Source organism: Pieris brassicae, chromosome 12 (assembly GCF_905147105.1).
Source record: "Pieris brassicae chromosome 12, ilPieBrab1.1, whole genome shotgun sequence".
Lineage (NCBI taxonomy): Eukaryota > Metazoa > Arthropoda > Insecta > Lepidoptera > Pieridae > Pieris > Pieris brassicae.
In genome coordinates, this window is record NC_059676.1 from 10,957,614 (window position 1) to 10,984,027 (window position 26,414).

The following is a 26,414-nucleotide window of genomic DNA, read 5'->3' on the forward strand; positions in this document are numbered from 1 at the left end:
AATATAGTTAGGTTAGGTAGTCAAATTAATATTTTAGTGTAGTGCTTTATCATATCTTCCAAACTTTCTAATTTTGTGTGTCAGTAACATTGTTACTATTAAATATCAATTTAATAAGTTTTGTTAAATTTACTTTTAACGGAAATCAACATAGATAGTGCGTTATCAAAAAAGTGTGTGTGTTATCAATATTACCAAAAACAGGGTAGTTGCAAGTAAACGAAATAGTAACATTTCCGGAAAATAGCCTCAGAATGACGTGTCAACGTCTTAGCGGGAAATACAAAATTAATTTTCTTCAGCTAATGTAGCGTAATATTTACTTGCAAGGGATATAATTTAATAAACATTCATTTATTTCTTGTATATTAAAAAATAAAAACAAATTTAAACGTTTGATTTAAATATGCTCAAGGATGCTGAGCTATTTCATAGAAAAAAGGCTAAATCAAGAAATTACGTAGGTTCGATACACAAAATGTATTTGATATTAAATTTGCAAAATATGTTTTCATCGCGATAAATACGGATGTTATTGATCGTTATGAAGTTATCAAGATTAGTTTTTTTACTAAACAAATACTACTTTACGTACGAGCTAAAATGATAAACTGAAATCTTACTCCCCTAGCTTAGTAGCTAGTGGGCTAGTGGCCAGCCAACCCTGAGATGGGCGATGTCGTAGAATTAACAAACACTTCTTTACCTATTTTATGATATGTGAAATGTTTATGGAATATCTGTAAACGTTCAGAGTTTCGTACGTACTAAGTAGGTACCATACTTTAAATATATGTGTAATAATAGGATTGAAATTATAATACTGGAATCACTTAAACCAAGGACTGGAATGATACAATTAAAACATAATTTCAAATGACAATTTATTTGATAGTAGATAAAATTGTTTGTTGTGTGTCATCTGACAGTAGACAGATTAGCTTTTTTTTCTACAAGGTGAGAATATCAGGCGTGGCGTTTGCCAGAAGTTCGGCGGCGCCGGATGCAGCCGCACACCAGATGTCGAGTCGCTTGGCGAGAGCACCTGCACCGCTGCGACCCAATGCACGCGCCCGGACCCAGCTAACGTTAACGGTTTGGCTCACCTGTCAAGAAGACAATTCGTCTTAATATTGAACTAACGAGACTGATTTTGGCAACTATTTTATAGATTCTACTTTGATAAACTGTAATGAATTTATAAAAGATAACTTTTTCAGTACCAAAAATTTTAAAAACTTTGAGTAAGTATTTGTTTCAGTAAAATTATTTTTCATTTTTTAATATCTAGCTATTTTAACAGTAATATGTTTGCAATTAACAGTTTTTGACTCTGGTGTTATTATAAATAAAAAAAAATTGCAAATATTAGAACCATAATCATTCTCCAGAAATCTCAGAATTTGGAAACTCACCTGATCAATATGCCCTCTAATCAATTTCTCGGCCAGGGCCTTCATTACCAGCAATTCCACCTCATCATGAGGGACCCTTGCCTCACGAGCGATCTCCGCAAACGTTAGCTTTCTCTGAGAAGATGTACGGTTGAAGGCCATCTATAATTTTTTTACATTTATTAAGTAATATCTTACCTTTAATAGAAATCTAGATTGCAAAAGGGGTCCAGAATATGCTAGTTACGTATAAAAGATGTGTGTTGAATACACATCAAAGTTAGTTTTACCTCCATAAGACACAAGATGGCTATTTTCTGTCTCAGCTGACGATCGGCGTGATGTAACTCTTGGTGTGGGGCTTGTGCCCTGAAATAGTTTTTATTGAAATGCTTAAAACCTTTTAAATTGTTACAAGAATTATCAATGGCTCGGTTAAGTTATTCAAAAAACAAGACATTTTCTCAGTAGGGTGTTCTGCCTTTCAAACTCAAATAAGAAGACACCAGACAATAGTACACTACTAACTAACCGTATCTTCTCAAAGGCGACTACATCCCCAGAAGCAACAGCTTTGACAAGCTCACAAGCCCAGGCATCTGGTGTGCCCTCTAATGATTCCAATATTGGATGAGCGAGCTGGAAACACAATAGATACTTAATTTCAAGAAATAAATAAGTAATGAAGGTAAAATGTGTTCATTAGAATTACAGAATGAGCGCTGTTGCATTTTAGTACAAGATTATTTTTTAAATTGTTCCTCATTAAGTTTTTATGCTAGACTTGGATTTTCTAACTACATCTTGACTATTAGTAATTAATTATGAAAACAGTTTTTTAAATACAGTGTAAACTCTATATAACGACACTGAAGGGACTGTGCAATTTATGGGGTTATAGAGAGTTGTCGTTAAATGGAGGGGAGAAAAACGTATGAGTCGAGTTTATTACGGGCTAGGATAATAAAGCGTACGTACGGAACGTACTGTGTACGTTGTTTTGTCGCTGCGCGGTTTTACTAATTTTAGCAACTTAAAAAGTACGTTGTTGTCATTATTGAGAGTGGGTTTAATGCTATATAGAGTGTATCATTGTATAGAAGACGGGCTAAACTAACCAAACCAATTGATTTCGATGCTTCAGGGAGTTCGTCGTTAAATCGAGGGATGGACATGGAGTTTACACTGTATGTTTATAATAAGTAGCTCAAGCCTTAAAGCTTTATTATTTTGTTAGAAAATTATAGTATTTTAATAATTTTGTAGACTACTTTAGTATAATTATTAATTATCACTAATAATGTTATATTAACTGATTACATACAGTAATAAAAATTAAATACAAATACTAACTAATTCTCCTAATTCATAAACATCTGGAGCAAGCACAGCGGCTAGCGCCAGGCGTAACGCGCAGGCACGCCTTTCTGCGGGTTCAAGGGTTGCCCCACCTCCTGCACAGCCCACATAACGTAGGGCAGCACGATAATAACGACCCATTGGCCCACGAACCCTAATAAAAATAAAGTTAAAACCTTACCAAACTTTTATAATACTCTATAACATACTTAACAATTAACCAAATTTATTTTTATAAAGTTATATAATTCATTTTATTGATATTGTTATTAATCTAAAGTAAGTAGTAGAGTGTTACTTAATGTTTAAGCATGCATAAGTTAAATTTATACCTATAATATTCAGAAGCTAGCTTATAAAACCGTCCATGGACAGGGGTCACTCCATCAGCATCTTCTAAGCTCCCTTCTAGATCTTCAATTATCTTTTCTGTAGCATCTAAATCATTTAGATGTTCTAAATATATCTGACCTTGAAGAACCTAAAAAATATTAATAATGTACTAAAATTATTGGCTTTAGGTTTGTGGTGTCTCTCTTGAAGAAAGGTCACTCTATTTTGTTTAACGATGAAATTAAAAAAAAATCCAGGGCCAAAATAATTCTATGTGAAAAGCATTGCAACATATTCTCCTATGTGTACACAAAGGATCTCATCACACCAGAGCCAAATTAATAACACAAACTTTGACTTTTAAACTTTGTCAATATTAATAACTCAAATTAATCATGTTCATATACCATGCTAATGAAATGATGTGTGATTTTAAGTATAAATGCATACTACAGCATTTTTCTTAAAGTTTAAACTTTAAGAGTCTTTTCATTTTCCCACTATGATATTTTACAGAGACCTATCTAACCCCAAAATCTGGACTCAAAATTCTAATTTATCTGCAATAAACTGGGTATGCTTACTTTACATAGAGCAAGAGCCTCATCATTCATCTTCACCTTTGCTTCAACTTTTTCCAGGAAAGCAACTGCATCTTTTTTGTTAGTGTACTGGTTTATAACATGTACAACAATTTCCACAAGTGAGAGTGGATTTATTCTAAAAAATAATAGTATAAAATCTAGATAAACATCTATTTACATCAGCAATTTAATAATCTGGATACAAAATGATTATAAATTTAGTCCCTGTAGAAGTTTAAAGTAATAATCTACTGGACAAAATGTTGTCATCTGTACAATGGCTAATAAAATGCAATTAAAACTTACTTGTTCTCAAATGTGGTAAGGAAGTTATTGTAAAGCTGTATTAAATTATCGTTTTTCTGTAATGATGGATGGAGGACCATATCCTGAACTTTTAAAGTGAGTTGGTGCCATAGCCTGGAAAGAAAATCAAACATAAGTGGGAATTTAATATACTTTTTGGATCAAACGAAAGGTACTTACTTTTTGTTATAAAGTTCTTCTAATTTAGCCCAATCTGCGGCCAATTCTGGCTCGGATGATTGCTTTTTTGATAGAAAATCATTAACATCAATAACAGCGAACTTTACTGAAGCCATGTTTTAAAAATTGTTTCGCGTAATTGTGAGAAGTTAGCCGCTACTTGATTCGACTGTCAAAATTTGATATGTCATCGTTGTGACGCTTGTTATTTGTGTAGCCATTTTTAAACATAATCGAACAATGGCAGGTTTATTATTTGTTTTTTCTAATCATCTTAAAAAAAACATTATAATATATTACTTTTATAAATGAATAATTTTTAAAATTATAGTAAATCCTAGTTACACTTCTAGTTTGATATACTGCCCTCTAGTGTTAAATAGACATACCACAGAAAAATAGCATCGTATCTGCTATTGACTACACTATAGATGACAGTAGAAGTACTCTCAACAGGCGACAACAATGATTAATAAAACAGTATTCAAGAAAAGTTTTATGGTGCCATAATTCGATTTTCCTTATATGGATCTAATTAATAAGGTGTCTGATCTTGAGCGCTTATTTGTGTTAATATATTATTTTTATTAGATACTATTAGTTTAATAAATTATGATTTTTTTTTATACCCGAGCTTATTTTGAAACATCTTTTAAATAAATATATCACTTAAAAGTTAAAAATATAACAATAGTATTGTAAAAAAATTATCTTAATATATTAAAAATAAGAAAATAGTTCGTAGTGGTGATATCTATACCCTTTATTGATAAATTTCTACTGTCTATCAAATACAAAAAGATTTTTTTAATTCTAACCAGTCATTCCTGAGATTATAAGGTTCATAAAACTTTAACTTTTTATAAAACTTACGACGTGACAGTAAAAATGTCAGTTAAGTGTGTCAAACGCTCATAATTTATTAGCCTTAGCAAGATAAACCTTTCCGATAATCCTATATAAACTTTTATTCTTACAACTAAAACAATGTATATGGAGAACGAATAGTTAACTTATGTTATAACAGTAATGCCTAACATTCAGTAGCCTACCTCTCAGTCTTATATAGATTGCACTCCGGAGATTGCTCCATGGAACTATACAACCAGATTCCGTCCTCCCCTTTTAAACAACATTCATCTAGAAACACGCTAGATTTTCACCCTTTCGTTGTTGATATCACCAGGTACCACACTATATGATTTGGAGCCTCATTTCTTGTAAAAACAGCATTATTTTCTCCTGTTCTATATATAAAAAAAAAACATTAGAGCTTGTATTAAGGCTTGCGATCTTGCACCTACGGCCTTGCATTGGAACTTCGTGCACCAATTTTACTTTCCATAAGCACAAATTCCACTTGCTTATACGATAAAAAAGAAGCTAAGAAAGCGGCATGGCATGACCGAAAGTCGACGTTTTGTGTTAGGTTAGGTTCGGTTACGGGCTCAATGGCTTAGGGGTTCACGAAATTCCTAGGGTGGTTTTGGTTCATGACAAAACAATATTTTAAAATATCATTGAAATAGGAGCAGAGATGTATCTATTATATGACCCTTCGTACCTACTCAATTAAAGAACTCATGAAATCATTCACTCACTTTTTACATTCGTAGTTATTATAAGGAATAGGTAGCTATTGAAAAAGGTGGATACCTAATAAAATTAATTATTAAAAACGTTTTGTGATACAGAATTATTGGAAAGCGGTAGGTACATAATATTAAAGATGATTTTATGGCGTAAGTACGGTAGAAATACCTAACACTGTATCTGGATTACAAAGAGTAAAGCCATAAAAATACGTTTGTATTATTTATAGTATATTAATGTAATTATTACCAAAGAAAACAATTTTCATTTTTCTAAAGCATACAATTGAGTAGGTACGTCAATTATCCACTTTCAAGCACACACTCTTTGCATCAAAATCAGTTCATCTCATTAAAACGAAACATGCATAAACTTATAGGTGTATTAATTATTAAAGTTACACGCTAGGTATATTATGTCGAGATAATGATGTATTAATATTAAGTAATTCTAAAGTTGTTGTTACTAGGTAAGTACCTTGTATAGTATAATAATTAGTAGGCATTCGATCAAATACGTACTTTTATTTACTACAGTTGATACCAAGAGGCATAAATTATACCCACTTTTTTATGTATATGTCATACCTAGGAGTGTTACATTTAGGCATAACACAATCCATAAGGTCGACCGGGCAAGGTGACTGGCGAAGCTAACTTTACCATTTGGCAAGTGCTAGTCGGCCGAGCATCACCCATAGACGTACCTAGCTACCCCTTGCAACCCTTCTACAACCCTTCCAGACCCTTATAACAAAAAAACCACGTCATATTCAAATCACTCGCCAACCCCTAAACATCCCTTATTCCTATTGCCTTTCTTAATACTTTCATTTACAATAGTTTCGCGTATTTCGAAGTGTTTTTATTTGTCAATTGTGAATATTAAATTAAATTGTGTCGAAATCCTTATCAAGCGTTTATCCTTTTTTATCTGTCGCGAATTATCGAAAAAATTGTTTAATACGTTCTATGCCAGCGCGCGCGCGAGTCTATCAAACGGATTTTAGGCCTAAATTCACGGCAATCGCGCGAATTCGCTAAATTTTTGCACACGTTTAGAATTGTAATTTCTAATAAGATTTCAATAGGCCTGTAAAAGTGACTTTATTTTTATTATCCACGGACCTCAGTATTTATGATTAAAGTGTATTTTTGTAAAAAAAAACGACTTGAACATAAAATTTATAGACATTTTATTGAGTGTCTTTGTTTGGCGTGGAACGGTTTAAGAGAAGGTTCTGTGAAAATTACAGTTTTGGATTATTTCTGGATTTTATTCATATATTGGTAAGTGAAACACATATTTAATTTAAATTAAGACTTTTTTTATAACTATCGTATATTTTTATGACTATATAGGAGTTATTGCCCCACATATTGGATATTGGATATTGGACATTACAAATGGTCATAATTTTCGACTAAATTTTTATGTATACACGTAAGAAATATTATATTGAAATAAAAAATATAGCATTTTTGACACGTTGCACTTAAATATGACTATATTTTTCTTCTTATTCCTTCGAAGTTCCTATATAAACTCTCCGTGTTTGCCTCTCATGACTTAAATGCACAGATCATTGAGATTGTGTTATACAAATATAAATATTAGAAATTCAACCCAGCACACAAATAAATAAGGCTGTAATAGCATGAGTTATTATTTTTATTTTTTACTCTAAAAAAACCATACCAACGCTCGGCACACTGACTGATACATTGGTTAAAGAATCACAATATACAATATTAATGTAACAAGCATTGCCTATAAGGCAAACATGGGTTGTAACATATAACAACAACAACATTTAACATGAAAATATGAAAAAAATGCTACATCTCTAAATCCTATTATTAAAAAAACGTATTTATTCCATAAAACAACATTTTAAAATGATGTCTGTACCTATATTAAGAAATATCATGGTTTAATTATAAGACCTAACTTATTTGCGATGGTAGGTATGTCGTTGTCATTCGTCTCTTCTCTCGTCAACAATCTTTATATTGGGATTTTACCCCAAATTATATGCACAAAATAGCACATTATATGAATATTTAATTGTCAACACAGAATAGATTAAACAGATAAAATATAATATTCATAGAGGTGAGCCCTTACTCCTCACTCTAAATACTGACTTATTGAGTAAACTAACATTAAATTTGTCCAAAATGTATGTAGGTATTTCACGATTTAAAAAACCCTATATAGTAACTATTGCTATACTCATAACGAATGCATTTTTTTTGTAATGTAGGTAGATAAATGATGTTCGTTAAATAATTAAGTAAAAAATATGAATATTAATATATTATGTGTTATGCTCAAATAGATCGTTTCGTTATAAGTAGTTTGATTTGAAAATTATTTTATAAAACTTGAATTGTTAATAAAATACTTATACCAGTAAATTTGTATAAATTGATATTAATTTATCAATGCTTTGTGCCAAATTAAAAAAAAAACTCACATTAATCATAAACAATTTATTAAATTAAAACTGCTAAACATACAAAATATGTTTGATCCAAAACAGTCACAATCAAACCTGAAAATACCATGGCCAATATATGAAGTACCTTATAAATATACCTTCCTCGTAGAATATAGCGTCACTAACAGTTCACCTCACTATTAAAAACTACCTATCAACACACGGAGTACAAGCGATAGGATTATATAATAACCAAACTAAAATAAGATTTCCCTGGATTAGAACGTAATATAGGTTACTCGGTACCACGTGCTTATCATGGAAGATTGTCCAAAAAAATATTAAGATTCGTCAGTGTTTTCCAACGTGGTACCCACTCCCCACACGGTGGCTTTGATTGTTGAGAGATATTCGAGAATATATTAAAATTATATGGAATTTGAATATCACTTTTTCATGATATGTTTTGAAGATGATAATTATTTTTTTTAGTATAAAAATTGATGTATGTTACTTATGTATTGGAAAGGCTAAGGTATGGGACAAAAAAGGTTGGGAAAAACTGACCTAGACCAATTTTATACCGTGTCGTTACTAGCTGGAGTCACCGGCTTCGACTCCATTCATCAAAATTAGTTTAGTCGTTTAAATGAATAATTTCATAATATTTTAAGATTAATCTTATAAATGTCTATATGAGATTGTCGAAAGAGTCACAAGTTCATGAACAAAATATTGAGCTCATAAAAATAGATTTTTTTTCAGACTAAAATGGCTTGAGTATCTATTTAAAGTAAGGACTCTCTGACCCACATTTTAATTTATTATACTTTCATTTCACTTATTTAGTCTGGTTGGGATTGTCTCCGATTAGCAGACTTATTAGACGATTAGACTTGGTGAAAATTTTCAATAATGGGTATCCTACATTTTAAACCTACCTAGATTTTAAACTTAGTTAAAATTTCTATAACATTTGTGACGTAAGCTAACAAAAGTTGATATTATAATTTATTAGTCAAAAGACCATTCATAACAAATGAATGTTGGTAAAGTAAAATAATATAAAAAAAACCATAGAAGACGTACCTACTCAGAGTCACTGATTAAGAATTGTATTTGTACAATTTATTAAACATCTAAATAAGTTTTGATTGGACCTACCATTTCAGTCCTCCACTGCTCTATGCTTCTGTTAATTTCGACTTCAGTACAACTCATTAAATCAATCCATCAGAGACAATTTAATGGGTGACTCTGAGTGGTACGGTAAAGAGGTAGATGGCTAAATTGGCTTTCGAAGCGATACAAATTTATTTGGGAAGCTAAGCTAGGCCAAAGCCCAAGTGCTTTTCAACTGACTTATTTTAGGCTTCATTTAAAATTTGTAATTGGTAGGAAACGACCTGTCTCGCTTAAATAAAATATATAAGAATCTTCGTCTCACGAATCACTATTGGTACTCTCAGATATAGGAACCCGGGCTTTGGTGTTCACCTGACAGTCAGTACTTGAAACGGTGAATAATAAACCTTATCAGGAAATTTAATTTGTAATTGATTTTTAATTTTTTTTCTTTTTAATTAATATAATTTAATATGGTTTTTTTCTGTTCTCTCTTTCAAATGTTCTTTAATTATATATAATTTTCTTGCACAAATGCCTATGTGATGAAATGTGCCATTAAATTAATTGATTTACAGATTCGTTTGTTCATGTACATACGATATCTATTTATAAGCGTAAGGTTATTCAAAAGACTAAATTAATAAACGAATGAACGAAAGACATCCTTTATTTTATATCCCTTTTACCCACACAGATAATAAAATACTATTTTTACTCGCTATTCTAAATTACATTAATACACATTGTGTTCCTGTTTGAAATAGTTAGATACTAGTTATCCGCAATTTATGACCCTCCCTATATAATCATAGTCGAGGGTCAATATTAGGGTAATATATATTTGTTCTATTTCTATTAGTTACTCATTTAATATTCACCCCAAATAGATAATCTATTTTAATGTAAGAGCCCGCCTCATAGACAAACCCAAAACGAGTTCATTTAGAAATTGTGTCTATTGTAAATACTTTTTACACAAAACTCTACTAATTGCAGTAGTTTGCTTTTGTAATTTATTTAAACAAATCTGCTCACCATGATCGAATACCATTCAGGTATTGTCAACATAATAAGGAAGAATTTTGCAAAATGTTTAACTTGTCATTTAGAATCTGTTAGTTTTTAACTAAAAAAAGATACAAATAAAAATGTCAGTGTCATTGAATTAATGTATAATATAAACCATATACGCGACACATTCTACATTGCACTACAATTCGAATTGTATTTCATTTTATGCCTAAGATTATGTCAACCTTCTACAACTGCAAACTAATTGCAGCTGTATAAGGCTGAAACATTCGTCCAGGTCCACACTATTCTGCGAATGTAAGAATCTCGCACCCTCAGTTATGTAGATTCTAGTCTTAACCTTGAACTTGAATTACCCCTTAACATAACCAAGGATAGGACGAGTTTAACCCTTTCCTCAAGGCAAGGACATTCCCAGGAAACAGGTACTGGGAATATTCATTACAGGGGTGCTATGGGAATGTCGCCTAGATAATTATATCTCTTCTATTGGTCTATGAGACCCCATTTCAAAAGTAACTAGCATGAACCACGACCCCTCCTTCAGCAGGGCTTCTTTGCTAAACAGATTCCCAATTATTTACTTAATATGAAAATGGCGATATATAAATAAAGAGTCTTTTACAAAATTTCAGCACATCTTCAATACGATGTTCAATTGTTGCAACGTCTGAAATTGCGTGGTAACAGTCAATACTGAAATCAGAATAGTTATCGAAGCAACGGGGTAGACCAGCTGCGACTAGCTATTTGGTTAATTGTGTTCACGATTTCGCGTTTATTAAAAAGATCAGAAGATTTGGCGGAGAATCCGGTAAATTAACGTAAACTGAATTTGATTGTTCGTTCAGATGCTGTCGAAAATGGAGTCTATGGCTGGGTATGGCTGAGGATGACGAGCAGAAGACAGCAAAAGTTTTGGGTGAGTCTAGGATTCTATTATTTTCTTTTTTATTCCAACAAGCTTCATAACTGATGACGGAAACAACCACAGAAATGGATCTGCTGTCATTTGTGGTATTTTTGTAATAGGTAGTTTGCTTTCGTATTACACGATGGACAACTTCTTTCTCGCAAAGATTCTTTGGTTTCCTAGGCTGTTACCTGTATAATAAATTAAATGAAAAAATTAACATTTACCCACTATCGAAATATGAATGTAAAAAAATGGTTACTAATTGGCTGAAGACGTTGAGTTATGATGAAACAGAAGATTTAATAACTGTTACTCTGTAACACACCCACTCGCCCACACATATACACACACGCACACACACACGCGCGCGCGCACACACACAGACACAAACACACACCAAATTTATTTTTACGACTCCGTTTCCATTTTTTTTCCTTTAGCACTTGCTTATTTTCTTCTATTGTATCTTATGACAATGACCTGATTGTACGTGTTCCGGTGGTGGAGAGGCTATCTGTCACTCAAGTCTCCTGTTACAGAGACCAGTCTCTCACATACACTTCCAAATGTTATCATCATAGTTTAATCATAATAACCTTCTATGTATGTATATGTGGGAGAAGAAATAAAGATTATTATTGGACTGCAGACAGCTTATGAACTCGAATTACCGCCAATTTACGAAAACTCTACTGTTCCTCTTGAAAATGAAGCTCACATGTATTTACAAAAAACAACGAAACAGACACTTCCCAATACCGCAATGGGCAGCGAAGACTGCTTCTCACATTGGCAAGGGCCTATCCAAAACGGGATTATTATAAATTAGAACTTCTCCAATTTCTGATTTGAAAAGACGAAGGCGGAAGTTATGCAATATAGACTTCCGAGTAAGCTCCGAATACCGATGACGTGTCTACACGTGTTAGACGTTTTTTTATCGTCTGTTTAAAAAAAATACGTCAATGTTTACATGACAGATTGTGATGATAACAACGTCTGCTTCATCGAATGGTTCCTGTAAATGTATTCGTTACTAGCTCGCCCCTTTACTTTGTACTTCCATTGGTATTCGGACAGTATGAAAAAGTTTTTTTTATAGAACAGGAGGGAACTGGCTCAACTGATGTTAAGTGATACCGCCGCCCATGGACACTCTCAATGCCATAGGGCGTGCGAATGCGATTACCTTTTAACAATTCGTCTACCCTTTCCTTGACCCTAAGTGGAATTCGTTCAGAAATACTTCAGTGGGCAGCTGGTTCCACATAGTGGTGCGAAAACTGCCTTAAAAACGCTCAGTTGTGGAACGACGGACGTCGAGGCGATACGGATGGGATTTCGTATTCCAGGTTTTATTGTAGTATATGTTCCAAAAAGATTTCATTTACAAAAAATTCAGTCAATTTCAATTAGTTCGTCACTCTCTTATAAATTCACTTCCTGCCACGTTGACACTTTTTTCTTAGTCACGATCTTTAATTTTAATACATTGTTGTAGTGTAATGTAAGGGATTTAGTTCCTATGAATCAGAGGTCATATTTATTTATTCCACTTAAATATATACATCCTTAACATGTTAAAGATTTGTTATAAACAAGCCAGGTAATCTAGTAACCAAAAATAATTAAGGCGTTCACAATCTATGGCATTATAATCTGAAAATAAATTCCGGTTTTATATGATTTTCTATTTCCACTTTAAAAGATTGCGTAAATTAAAATTGCTGGGATTAAGTAATTAGTAGCTAAGTCATTAATAATTATTAAGTCATATTTGGTTAGGAATTCTAAAATCAATTTTTTACTGCTATTTACTCGTGCGTTTGTTTTTGAAAACCATGATTCGTTTTATTTTCTCTTTTTATTTTTAGTTTCTTTGTGTTGCTCTTATTTATAAAATGGAAAACATGAAATATCGCGTTATTTACGAGTACTAGTTCCACCGTCGAACCAGAGGTGCTGAAACGGCTAGAAGGATTAATGATGTGTATGGCGATGGTGTCGCAGAAGAAAACACAGTGCGTTTGGTTCCAACGTTTTCGTGCCGAAGGCTATTGTAGAAGCGGACCCATCGCAAACTACGTCTGAATTATCTATAGGCTGCGGTGTTAGTCATAAAACTGGAATAATCAATTGAAGGAAAATGGGTTTCACCTTCCCAGACTTGAAAACTCACGAATTTAGTGAAGCACATCGAAAAACGCGCGTCGAATTGAAAAGTGAATCCTGTACGATAATCGGAAGCGCTCATTGGAATGGCTGAACCCATTCTTCCTTAGGGGCCTTATTCTCTTCCATGTCATTTTCCTACGCATCTTCAGGGCTCGTAAAGCGAATACCTCGAATTTTGTCTTTAGTTCTTGGGTATAAATGAATGTCACAGGGCGCCAGGTGTATGGTGGATGGCTCATTATCTGGACATCTGCCGTAGTCAAATATTCAACTTTAAACATAAAGTATGGGGAATCCATCTGGTACAAAGCTTCCTGCCGCCTAAATGTTATGTAATATTTTTTGAACTTAACTCATAACCATAACCCGTATCGCTGTTAAAGGACATCCCTCACGCGGATCATCCTTGAGACTACTAATCGCAGCCTATCATAGCTTGGTTATTGATTAAGCCCACAACGAAAGTCATAATAAATCATTAACCAAAAAATTTCTCGCGCTAGGTTAATTTTCACATGTAACAAGAGTTTTAGATTTGCCGCCAATTCACAAAAACAAATGACAAATGAATGCAATACACTACATTACCAAAGAGTTCTTTAATTGAAATTCAAAAAAGTTTTCATTACAAATGTTTCTAACTTTTTTATAAACATTTTCAGTGTCAGTAATTCTGTAAGTAACAGAGTTATATAATATTCGCACTTAAAAGACATAAGAATTAGCTTAAAGTATTTTACATACATGATAATCCAAATACCCAAAAAAAATAAGATAATTTTAACATAGTAATGTTTCCATTCCATAATCAATAGTTAATTTCAAAACTAAAAGGTAAATATAAAAATAGTAAAAAATAACCAAAAGCTAAGCAAAGCATATATATAATGACTGAAATGCAAATTGAGGCCGAACTATATACTCTCTAATATAGAATACAGTTTTAAAGTAACATAACCGACAAAAAATTCTACATATACTTTAAGATATTCAACCAAAAAGCCCTGCCACAAAAAATGGCAACACACGATTGGTCTATGACCATAAAAAAGGACCCTTACCTGTTTTACATAGCCTATCCTAGAGGCATAGATAATAGCTATATACTTTATGGCGCTCCCCATTCGTAGAAGAAAAAGAACCGGCCAATGGGCGGGCGTTTCAATTTTGATTTATTTTTGACAGACAGTTTTGGAGGGACGCGTGTGTTTTGCTTTTTATTGCGAGGGACAAGGGAATGTTTCATTAACAGTGTTGCTTTTGATTTTTCATCGAAATAATTGGATATTAGATACTGTCCTTGAACGCAATACTACAAAATAACGCTGTTGAGTAAAGTAAAAGCTCAAAGAAATGTCTGTGAGTGATATGTACGGGTATTTTTAATCTATCAAAGAGATACTTTTGCAAAAAAATGGACACCTTAGACAATTTATGTTCCAAGGTCGATATCTGTTAATTAAATGAAATATAAAGCGGTAACTCCTGATATTGGCAGCCAAAAGCCTCCTTCAGGCCGTCCACAAGCTATTTTATACTCCTCTTAAGGAAGAATCCATTTTTCTGGACGACAATGCCATTTGCAATTTTGGCAAAAGGAGATACCGTTCGTTAAAAGGCTGTTACATTCAAAACGTAAAGAAACTTCTCATTGTTTGGCCGTGTACATCTGCTTTAATTAATTCATAAAAAAATTATTAATCACTTCACGCGTTTTAATTTACACGATTATAAGTATTACTAACTTCGTCACACTTATAAATTTCATTAAATAAACTGAAATCGACCTTAGAACACAGATTTCCTTAGGTGTCTATTTTGTAAAACAGTTTTTACTTTTAGCAAGCAATTAATTGAGAGAGTTTTATTAGTGATTTGACATTGGGAACATATATTTATTAATAGTAATGAATATGTATAAAACAAAAGAAATTTAATAATATGCAAATTTAGGTGTCCTTGTGCTTATCTTCGGATAGCGATAATCGCCGATAGGCTATCTAGGTGATCTAAATATTTCAATCTATATTAGTCCATGCTAATATAGTACTAAGAATATGCTTTTAAATAAGCCACTATATCCATAGAGAGAGAACGCTAATTGTATCTGTTATATTATGAACTGGCTGTAAATACAAATTTAGAGTTATTATCATTGTTCATAAGTATACAATTAACGTACATTAATTCTTATATTATTTGTGTCTGGCTCTCTCCTTTTTGCAATCTAGGTACTTCTACAGATGGTCGAATGAAGTAAAAAAATATTTTTTTTTTTGTTTTCAAAACAATTGGTCACTGTTTGGAATATGGACTGGTAGGTACGATTTTTTAAAACGATCGGGTAGTTGGGTGAAATAATAATCATACATAGGTAGGTACAGATTTCGATTTAACATTAATTTATGGGACACTTGTATATTTATAAAAAAAATTTTTTGGTCACAGTTGATAATTACATGAATCCATATTTAATGATATCACGTGAATAAGCTGTATATTGTTAATCATTAAAAAAGTAAATTTCGATTATCATTACACATTAGCCAAAGCTCTCATAATCGTGAGTTTATAAAATTCCAACACCACTTAGCGAATTCAATCAAAATGAAGAATTTGTTCATTTGCCAAAAAATTTATCTTAAAATTTCTTAAAGAGCGGTGCGATTTTACGATTGCAATAAAAATATACATTGTACGAAATCTTCGAGGCATTCAAACATTCATTAAATTAATTTAGATGCAAAACTTGTTCCCGTGGACGATTATTATTGTTTCGACAGGAATTCAATGCAGACCCTGCACTGAATAAACCGAACGCTGTCCACTAAACCCGATTTTGTGTATTAATTTATACATTTGCCTAATTCCAAGGTTCCGTCTATTTCAAAATCCATCAATCAGCCTATAGCATGTTTATATTAGCGTAATGATTTTAGGATTTTTCATTTATATAAATATTTCAGGTACGTTATCAATTAATTCAATAAATGTTATAACTGAACAAACTACTTTGGCCGTGAGATTCATAAGTAGTACAGTAGTAGAGACCTAACGGTCCTAGGGAATGTCACAAATGTATTGGAGTTTGACATATTGTAGATGTATTTATAGATAGATGTATGTACTTTTTATACATATATACTGTAAAACGCATGTCAATCTTGTACCATACCAGAAATAATTTAATTTATTTATTAATAAACCGATCCTGGGTTCGATTCCTGACGATACAGTGATTGTTTCGAGTAAAGCGAAGGCTTATAAGTTGAAATAAAATGTGTATGTACCTATAAGTGTTAGTCACTTATGCCACAGTTGTTGTGACATGAACAAATTTACCGATATTGGAGTTAATGGTAATCTACTTAAAAATATAAAATGCCAAAGCATAGAAAATCAAAACTTGTATTTACGATAAGGGCCTGTCCATATACGTTAGTAAGTTATAGGAACCCGGATGGTCTAAAATATTAGTTTAGTAAACCCGTTTTTGCTCCATCTAGAAGATTTCGCAGGTTAATGACCCGGCGATTCAATTCTGCCTGGATTTCGATAGTCAGCGACTAGAGTGAGATGGATATATGGTCGTTGCACGAGTATGACTGGGACAAAAGAAAGGCTTCCTATGTCTGGGCGTCTCGGTGTTGTATGGCCCGAGTTAAAGCGAACCCATTCAAAAGTCGTAAAATAATTTTATTTAGGTAGGTACCCTTCAAATAAAATTTCGCTTAAGACTATTTCTATTATTATGCATTTATTTCGATGCATAAAAACTTTTTAGACATCTTAAACCTACATTAACTATATATAATTTAATTTTTAGTTGCTAGTATTAGAAAATAAAATTAATATATTTTTGTTTTATTCTGTCTCATATTAAATAAAAAAATATGAATTGCTAAAACGTAGATACGCACGCTGATGAACGACAGCATCCTGTTAAAAAATCTATTATGTTTTCTATTGTCAGGACCAAGTAAAGTATGGTAATAAAAAAACAGAATATTGACGGTAGTAATTGAGAATCGATGTTCACTGCTTTAATTTTCAGTTTTGCGCAATTTCAATAATGAAAATTGAAAGAGACAATTGTTGTATAGACACTGTCAGCATTTTCGTAGCGTACTGTATTCATAATGCAATGCATATCTATTTTTTAAATAAAGTGTAATACCTACTTATTAAACATTGAACATAATAAGTGTTCAAATCAATATAAATATGATGGCAATCATTCATAAACGCGTGTCTACGTCTACTGCGAAAGTGAGACTGGTATCATAGCAAGGTGCCGTTAAAATTTAAAATCAATGAATAGAAATGATTTACATAAAATGAATTTAAATAAAGCGAATATTTTCTTATCGGTGGCGAGAAAATTGGTGTTTATTATCAGAACACAACGATAACGATTGATTTGACTTTCATACCACCTGATTGTCATTTCTAGGTAAAGGTTGTGCCATCTAGGTCACATTCATGATTATTAACAAAACACTTTTTACATCGCGATCTAGGTGTTATAGTGTTAAAAGGGAAGAATGATTCTTGTTTTCATAGGTGTACCTTTACTAGATTTTCACTGCGGCGTTTCTCACTTCAATTTAGATTTTACCTATGTTTGAATCAATGATTGACCAGTGTCATTAGATCCTTAGTAGTCGTTTTAGCATTTACCTAAGTAAAGGTTTCTCTCCACCAGACATATTTCTAGCCGAAACCTGTCGAGAATAATCATAATCCAAATACTGATGTAATAAAAGTAAAAGTTCATTATTATGCGTACCACAGATTCTGTGATTTTGTGATAAAGAACCTTATGTCGTATAAAAAAAGTGTGTATTAAATACTTTTATTCACACACAATATAAATGTACCAATTGGATATAAAATATAGAGAAATGTTTAGTTGTGAGTTAGTCGCGTTATGATGAAACCGCTCAGTTTCGCACCACACTGCAGACGGTTTGTCGATCCGGTCGTTGAACTAAGGCTGAGTTTCCGCACAAGGCTCTATATATATGTCTGTCTGTGAATTACTACTATATCACTGCACTGCTGTTTTGGCTGCAGGTCTGGTCTAACTTTTAACGTGGATTCGTTTGGAAAATTAAAATTGAATTCACTTCACTTAACAATAAAACGTTTTATATATTTTTTGAGTTCCTCCATATATTCAAATCCCAGAGTGTATTATGGAACTTAAAGAAAATATTATTGTGACTTCATAATTTACTTTCTACTCTTCGGGAAGTCGGTATTTAATTGGGAACAAAACTTCATATTTAATAAGGATGCAAATTAAATTAATACTTTTTAAATGAATAAATTTTTAATAGATAATTTTGTAGCAGATTTGTTGCAGGTAGTAGATACTCCACGATGATATGTCAATGATATGCCACAGAAAAGCATTTCTCCATATTGAGTGACACCGCTCAATTCAAGTCACTAGAACCTAAGACCTCCGAGTGCAAGGCTTCGAATAAACGAATAGCTTCACCAACTATTTTGTGGAGTAATAAATATATAAGATACCAATACCTTACACAAATGAGTATCAGGAAAATATTAATTGGTCTAGTCTATTAGAAAAGGATTTAACTTTTCTACGACACTGTTATGTTTGAACAGTTTAACCGATTTCGGTATATTTTAATTTTTTTTATATATTTCTATTTTCATTTCATGGAAAATGAAGCCGTCAGCAAACTTTGCGTTTGCTATTATTAAAACAAAGTCCTATTTTAGCATTTTCATTTCGTGCAATAGAATTAATGCTAAATGGTTAGATGGAATTTCATAAGAATTTATTAAAAATTAGATTTATAAAGTAAATTTTTTAACGAATAATTAATGTATATTAGTTGCTAGTGTTAATAACACAATAAAAATATTGTTTTTAATTAATTTCTGTCAACATATACATAAATTTTTTACCCATAATAGGTTATATACGTTTGAAGAATTAGGTACATATATATTCTATACAGTCCCAACATTTATTAGCCTTAATGAAGGCACAATATTATTAATGTATTTGATTTTTTTATTTAATTATTTTGTTAAAAAATATTTGTTTGAGTATCTTTTCTCAATAATCGCACGTTTAAAGTTTTTTTTAAATCGAATTATATTTTAAATAATACAAATACATTGGAAAGATAACTAGCTAGATATTCTCTGTAATTGAAGTAATTTAATAACAAAAAAATGAGTAAAGTAATGTCTAGAACATCAATTGTCCTATTAAAAAAAACGTAAACAGAAAGCGATTCCAGAAACCAGCTCAAAGCTTAGACGCACGTAGCAACAGCAATACATTATACACCCCACTGTCTTACCTCACCAAGGCCTTTGGTAGCGCGGCACTCGATAATCTCTTTTATTTTGTATGAGAGAGAGTCCAAAATCTGATTGCGAAATCGCCATTTCACTTACAAGCATAAAACTGGTCGGAGAATAATTGATAAGCGTACAAGTTTTGGATTTTTTATTTGTTTTTTCATGCGGAGTATCTCAAGGCGATGCTCTGGTACCACGACCTTGATGGGGGTTGGAAAGAGTTTAAATACTGCTTTTATCGGATTAGGACGATGTCGAATTACAATACTTTAATTTAAATATATACAATATTAATAAAAAATAAATTATACAACTTAGATGATTATTAATAGTTAATTTTAAATGTCTCCAGGAATTATTATAATTCGAAAAGCTTTCTCTTTAAATTAATGTACCTACATAATTAATAGGAATTTGTCTCGCACTAAAGTCTCCTTTTTAAGAAAGTGTAGAAAAGTGTAAGTTCTATCGTGACATCCTTTTATTATTTATTAACAGATAATAGTGGTAAAATATGTATTACAATATGTGTGTATGGTCTTTGACATATACTCCCTACCTACCTACTTATGTTAGAATAATAATGAAGAGGTTTAATCTAAAGGCTTCCGTGACCGAATGGTCAAATGCTACGTTTATTTAAGGTATTAGAGAGATCCAGCATTTAATTGATGCATGATGCATAATTTCGTCAATAGAATTGTCCACTGTCTCCGATTACAGATTATCTATTTAGCAGTTCATTCCAACCATCATCATACCTCAGTCTCGTACTCGATTATTACTCGATATGCGTTATGAAACTCTTACGTTAGATTTCTAAAAGAACCCGGAAGTTACTACTACTTTGTGCAGAAATATTATTTGGCAGTTGTTGAGATTTAAATTACATTTAAAATTACTGAATTTCCATTATAACCTAAATGACAGTTTTGCCTGGATCGTTCCCATTTTACTGACTCTCCTTCACGACAGTACATTCCATTGCAACAACGTTAATATCTCGAGTGCATTCATGGCCACAAGGTGAAGGGTTATCATGGTGATAACGTTTACTTGCCGGTTTGCTATTAGTCAACAACTAATGACCAATAGTATAAAGTGTTACCCCTCACCTGATTGTCTATAACTCTTTTAAAAATATTCAACGAATTTCGGAAGGGTGTTACTAAAACATAGGTTTTTTGAGGTTGGATGTTTATAAAAGTTTATAAGATTGGAAAATTGCTTACCTGGTTGTTGCTGCTCAGGACAAGACGCTTCATGATACTGTCGGCCAAGGTCTCTGCAATATGTAAATACATTTTCCTGTATAATATTATGAAAACTTTGTGGTTTGAAAGACTTGAATCTGTTAAAAGACAATCGTGAGAGATAGTGAACCTAAACCAGTGACGCCTCCCAGGTGATGAAAGAAACATAAACGGATCTTTAGGATAGATGACTGAAAGTTGTCGCTAAATCAGACCAAATGTTGAAGGGACAGTTGTAATGATGATGATGATTTATCAAGAAAATCAGAGAATCATCAACTGTTATTGGCAACGGCTAGCATGATTGCGCTTCTAAACTTATTATACATTATTATTGATTCAAACGTACGACATCACGATTGAGAGTAGGTAAGTTACAACAAATTGCAACCTTTATAGACAAAGCAATTAGTTCCTGGTTTCTGTGTTATGTTTCCAGTCCCTTAAACAGTCATAAGTTACTTCAACTCCTAATCTGCTCTCCATATCGTACCTAAACTTTGGATACCTTGGGCCGCCTTTCGTCAGCAAATGGTGTAAAGTTCACTGCCGCCTTGCCCGTACGCCGACATTGCTCTACAAAAAAAAATATAGATATTTAACTCGCCATTTTGAATCCACAGGAGGACCTCCACCTGTTGTAGTTTGGATGTAGAAAATTAAAAAAAAAATACATGCAATCTCTATAACTAGGAATTTTTAACAGTGATTGTGAACAGTCTGTTTGATGGATTTCAATCAAACGGGACGTCTTATTGATTAATAGGCGTACTTCCAAAATTGCTTCCGAAGGCATGTGGCAGCATGAGTGGAGCTCACGAACTGTTCTCCTGCAGCAGTCAACAATTCTGCATATCATTTCGCTACTTAATCGTTTCTTGAGGTCTGCAACACAAGAATACATTTGTGTTTGGGAGACTGAGAGAAGAATTTAAGATGCTTTTTTCTATGAAGTAGGTAACAAAATTTGTTAATATGTAGTTCAAGCTGGTATGTATGAGTATATTATAATTATTGTTTGGCATATATTCTGTAAGTAAATAAAATAAAGTAAACAATATTATTTAAACATATATAATATAATAAGTAGCAGCCCATAAATAAACCCCAGTTAATTAAAAGATACCTACTAACAAGCAACAATAAAAATGGGCAGTTTTCCAATACGAATTTCTCAGGTCAATTTAAAAAATAACACATCTTAATAAATAAAGCCGACCAACCATAAAAGAGATAGCCTAACTAAAATAGCCTGTGTTCTCTCCACTGTAAACCTTACACTATAAATAGACTTTAAAAAATATGTTTTTTTAACCTAAAATTTACCTATCAGTACTGAGTAGTGTCTACGAATTGAACGGTTAGTCACAGAGGTAGGGCGATTAAGATTCAATTTAAATTAATTGTTAATTTGTCAATTTTCGGACTCATACATATGGTGGGTGTAAAATTGAGATTGTATCATGTCAAGACATTCAGAAAAGTATGACATTCAGTTATGAAGACCACGACAAGATGTAAAAGATGTTTATCCCCGAGATAAAAATATCAATTTCATTTTATTTAATTTTATCGTCGTTGCATACAATTTCAGAAAGGAATATAAATTACTAAAAATGCAATTGGCGGCAGTATCGCTAGCGACCTACTAGGGGAATCAAAAAAGACTACTAGAGTTAAAGTGCAAGAAGTGCATAATTATAGTAACACTGAAAATGTTTAGAACTGGCCAGTTAGAAACATTGCTAATGAAAACTTTTTTGAATTTCAATTAAAGAACTCTTTGGTAACCTAATGTAGTGTATTGCATTCATTTGTCATTTGTTTTTGTGAATTGGCGGCAAATCTAAAAGTCTTGTTACATGTGAAAATTGATATGATAATGATAATGCCGATAATGGACACTCACATTGCCAGAGGGCTCGCAATTGCGTTGCCGGCCTTTCAAGAATTGGTACGCTCTTTTCTTGAAGGACCCTAAGTCAAATTGGTTCGGAAATACTTCAGTGGGCAGCTGGTTCCACATAGCGGTGGTGCGCGGCAAAAATTGCCTTGAAAAACGCTCAGTCGTGGAACGACAGACCTCGAGGTGATACGGGTGAAATTTCGTATTCTGCCTCGACGTCCGATGATGAAACTCAGCTGCAGGTATTAATCCGAACAACTCCTCCGAACACTCTCCATGGTAAATGCGGTAGAAGATGCAGAGTGACCTCACATATCTACGTAACCCCAAGGGATCAAGCCGCACGGAAAGTGATTGGTCGTCGACGATTCGAATCGCTCTTCGCTGAATACGGTCAAATGGAAGGAGCTGGTACTAGGAAGCTCCCACCCAGAGGTGAAAACAGTATTCCATGTCGGGCCGAATTTACGCTTTATAGGGTGGGAAGTACCGTCTAGCCCTACACACAAAGGCTTCTATTGATTATCAGATTGTGGATTAACTTACAGTACCCTTAAGATTTGCGTCTTGCCCGGGCTTCCCCTACTAAACTGAAATAAGATAAAAACTTTAAATAAATTCATTAATCACAATTAATACTAGTGTCCAAAATGCAATAATAAAATAATACGAAAAGACATGAGTTGTCAAAAAAGGTTTTATGACTAGACTAATAGACTTCGTATGGTTTCAGAGAGTGTTTTCTAAAACTTTATGGCGGAAATCATAATTGACTTGCCTAAAAGAATGACATTTGAGAAGCAGTTTCCATAATGCATCTTTCAGCGGAGCGTAATAAAGAGTTACAGGCACTTAAGATTTCAATTTCATTTTAAGATAAGAGGAAGTTCTGGAATTAAAAATATAAAGAAATAGATTCCGATGATGACCTGACTCTTGGCAGGAAGTTTAAGACCACCATGTGTCATGGTGACATGGTGACTATTTTGTTTTTAAATAAGGAGAACATTCGCCAATTGTGTCTTTAAAGGAAGCAAAGTAGTAGATGAAAAAGAGTAGTAGAAGACTCCCAGGAGGATCATAGATTTGAATAGAAGAACTTCACTAAAAGGATGCTCAGCTGCATTGCTTGGTGGAGGCTGTGGCATGAGTTGCCGCCGCCACGCATGCCGAGTCAGTAATTTCTAATTAAATTGTAACTGGTAAGACAGTTAGTAACAGAGTAGTTGGTAAGATTGAACCATGTTTCAAAAATAAGTAGTGCTTGGATGTCTTTTGAGTCGAACGTAAGCAGTTTGATTGCCCGAAATACTTTGAGCGTTGATATGTACCTACAACGTGAAAATCTTCAGCAAGTCTTCAAATAAATCGGATAAAGCTACATATAGGCGTAGTGGACTCAGCATTATGGAAGAAATCGGACAGTCACAATTAATGATTTAACAAAGTGAATTCATTATTCAACAAACAATAAAATATAATTTTGGCAAAGTACAACAAATTTGACACACACTTAGAAAATACATATTACACAAACGACAAAAAACTATATAAAACAAAACAAAAATAAGCTTAGGAAATCAAACTAATTTGCTATGGTAAGAATAACAAAAAACACGATTAAATAAAACAATAATAATATAAAAAAAGAGATATAGTTTTGTTTTTGTTAAATTAAGATACATATTATCCATGTCTCGCGACGGAATTCGACTGAGCATTTTGTCTAATTGAAATGGAGTCTAATTGAATAATTCTCTTGTTAATATTTAATAGATTGAATATGTTTAAACATATGTGTGTTTTATGTGTTGTTTCTAAAGGCCAAAATATTTTTTTGTTTCCATACTTTTTTAATGTTAGCTCTTCTTGTCCATGTTGTGCCTCCTATTCTCATTATATCGTTTGTCCATATTTTGCTCTGTCTTCCTCTTTTCTTTTTTCCATCTCGTGGTTGCCATCATGTAATAATTTTTGTCCATTTCTACCTCTCTCATCATGTGCCAGCGCCATTTCAATTTCTTTATAATGTACTGTGGTCGTTCTTCTTATCTCATCTGCTCTTTTACGATGTTTCAGTGTCACCTCCGTGCATCATGCATCTCCACCATCCATTCCTCTTTGGCATGTTCGTAACTTTAAGTTTCTGAGATAATGACTAAGTCAGGCAGTCGTATGTGACACATAGTGATACATAAGTTGACCACATTTTTCTTAGGTACCTACCATTGGGAATCTGGAAATTGAGACCAAAATCTCTTCCAGGGGCTAGACTCTCTTTTTTCTATCTCAAGATCTGTTCGGTCTTTAAATGATATTTGCCCTCGTAGTGATCTACATATTCAATAGCATCAAACAGGTAAAAAAATTAAAATATTCAACAGTTAGATATAATGATTTTTATTCGTATCTGTAATACATGTGGCCGTCTCGAAACTGTCACAGAAAATAGCTGTTTTCCGGTAAACGTACCTCGATCGAAGTTGGTATACGCTTTCCTTAATTATCATATTCTACTGGATGCTACTTATGTGGAAATGTTTGCCTCGTCTCGTGCTGGAGCAACCGCAGTGGTGACAGAAAAAAATAAACGGCATAAACATAAGAGTCTCCAACTTTTGTTCCCTTTGGAGTAGAGACCCTTGGGCCGTGGGGTTCAAATGCAGGCGCTTATTAAAGATTCAAGTTGGCGCCTGGTACTATCTGTACCAGTGACCCCAGAGCTGGTGCTTTCCTGGCTCAACGAAAAGTATCGCAAAACAGCGAGAAAATGCTAGCGTAATAATACACTGCTACAGGGACCAAAATTTTTAAATTTGTTTAGATTTTCTTTTTAATCATTTTTATGATTACTTTGTAGGTTATGAAAATTGTAAATACGAGTTTTACGTATGTATGCATGATTAAATGATCGAACTTATGAAATTTAGTAAATAGTTTCCGCTTCATTTTCTTAAACGAAGCCAGCAGTTCCTTTTTTACCTCGTGTAATAAGTGATAATAATAAGTGTTTTCTTAGATAAACATAGGGAGATAAAATATTGTACATGAATTAAAACTATCCAGTTCTTTAAACCGTCTTCACGTGTCTCCTTGCTAGAATAACAAGGCGACTTTGGAGGTTCCCAGAGTCGCCTTGTGGCAAGAGTGGCAAAAATTGTGACCGTTATGCCAAAATCTGTCCGATGTCTGTCCATTGAATTGGTATGTCTCATCCAGCTCTCTAAGCAGTGAAAGGTTTACCTCGAGTAAGATCCTCCTATCTTCTCTTAGTAGTTCGGGGTTTTTACTACTGAGTCGTTTCGTAAGGTATTTTTAATGATTTATTAGTAAATGTCGCGTAATATACCTACTATACGCGATTAGGTACCAAATAATTTATTATACGGTCTATTTTTTCTTATAGGGCATTAAAATACATTTTTCAGCTTCTAGCACACAGCTGCAAGGCAACTCAAGAAATT

General features: G+C 33.0%; 1 protein-coding gene and 1 long non-coding RNA gene across 2 annotated transcripts in view; one reads left to right on the forward strand and one right to left on the reverse strand.

Annotated features, from left to right (window-relative positions):
- Positions 1–867: 867 nt before the first annotated feature.
- LOC123717482 (26S proteasome non-ATPase regulatory subunit 13) lies at positions 868–4,312 on the reverse strand. The gene is made up of 9 exons (XM_045673486.1): positions 4,157–4,312; positions 3,977–4,090; positions 3,671–3,806; positions 3,086–3,234; positions 2,748–2,907; positions 1,927–2,033; positions 1,685–1,763; positions 1,416–1,556; positions 868–1,106 (listed from the first exon to the last, which is right to left on the reverse strand). Exons 1-9 carry the CDS (start codon positions 4,270–4,272, stop codon positions 951–953), a joined length of 1,158 nt encoding a protein of 385 aa, XP_045529442.1. The 5' UTR covers positions 4,273–4,312; the 3' UTR covers positions 868–950.
- A 2,138-nt stretch (positions 4,313–6,450) lies between these two features.
- LOC123717476 overlaps positions 6,451–26,414 on the forward strand; it is a 46,625-nt gene continuing 26,661 nt past the window's right edge. The window contains exons 1-2 of the long non-coding RNA XR_006754825.1: positions 6,451–7,038; positions 11,204–11,274. This is a non-coding gene — a long non-coding RNA (uncharacterized LOC123717476). The remainder of the gene's footprint in view (positions 7,039–11,203; positions 11,275–26,414) is intronic.

Excerpts from the sequence above, each read along its gene's own strand:
- LOC123717482 (XM_045673486.1), bottom strand. The coding sequence starts at position 4,272 with ATGGCTTCAGTAAAGTTCGCTGTTATTGATGTTAATGATTTTCTATCA. Across the intron at positions 3,807-3,976 it reads CTTACCACATTTGAGAACAA|AATAAATCCACTCTCACTTG; the intron begins GTAAGTTTTAAT and ends ATTATTTTTTAG. Across the intron at positions 1,107-1,415 it reads TTAGAGGGCATATTGATCAG|GTGAGCCAAACCGTTAACGT; the intron begins GTGAGTTTCCAA and ends TCTTCTTGACAG.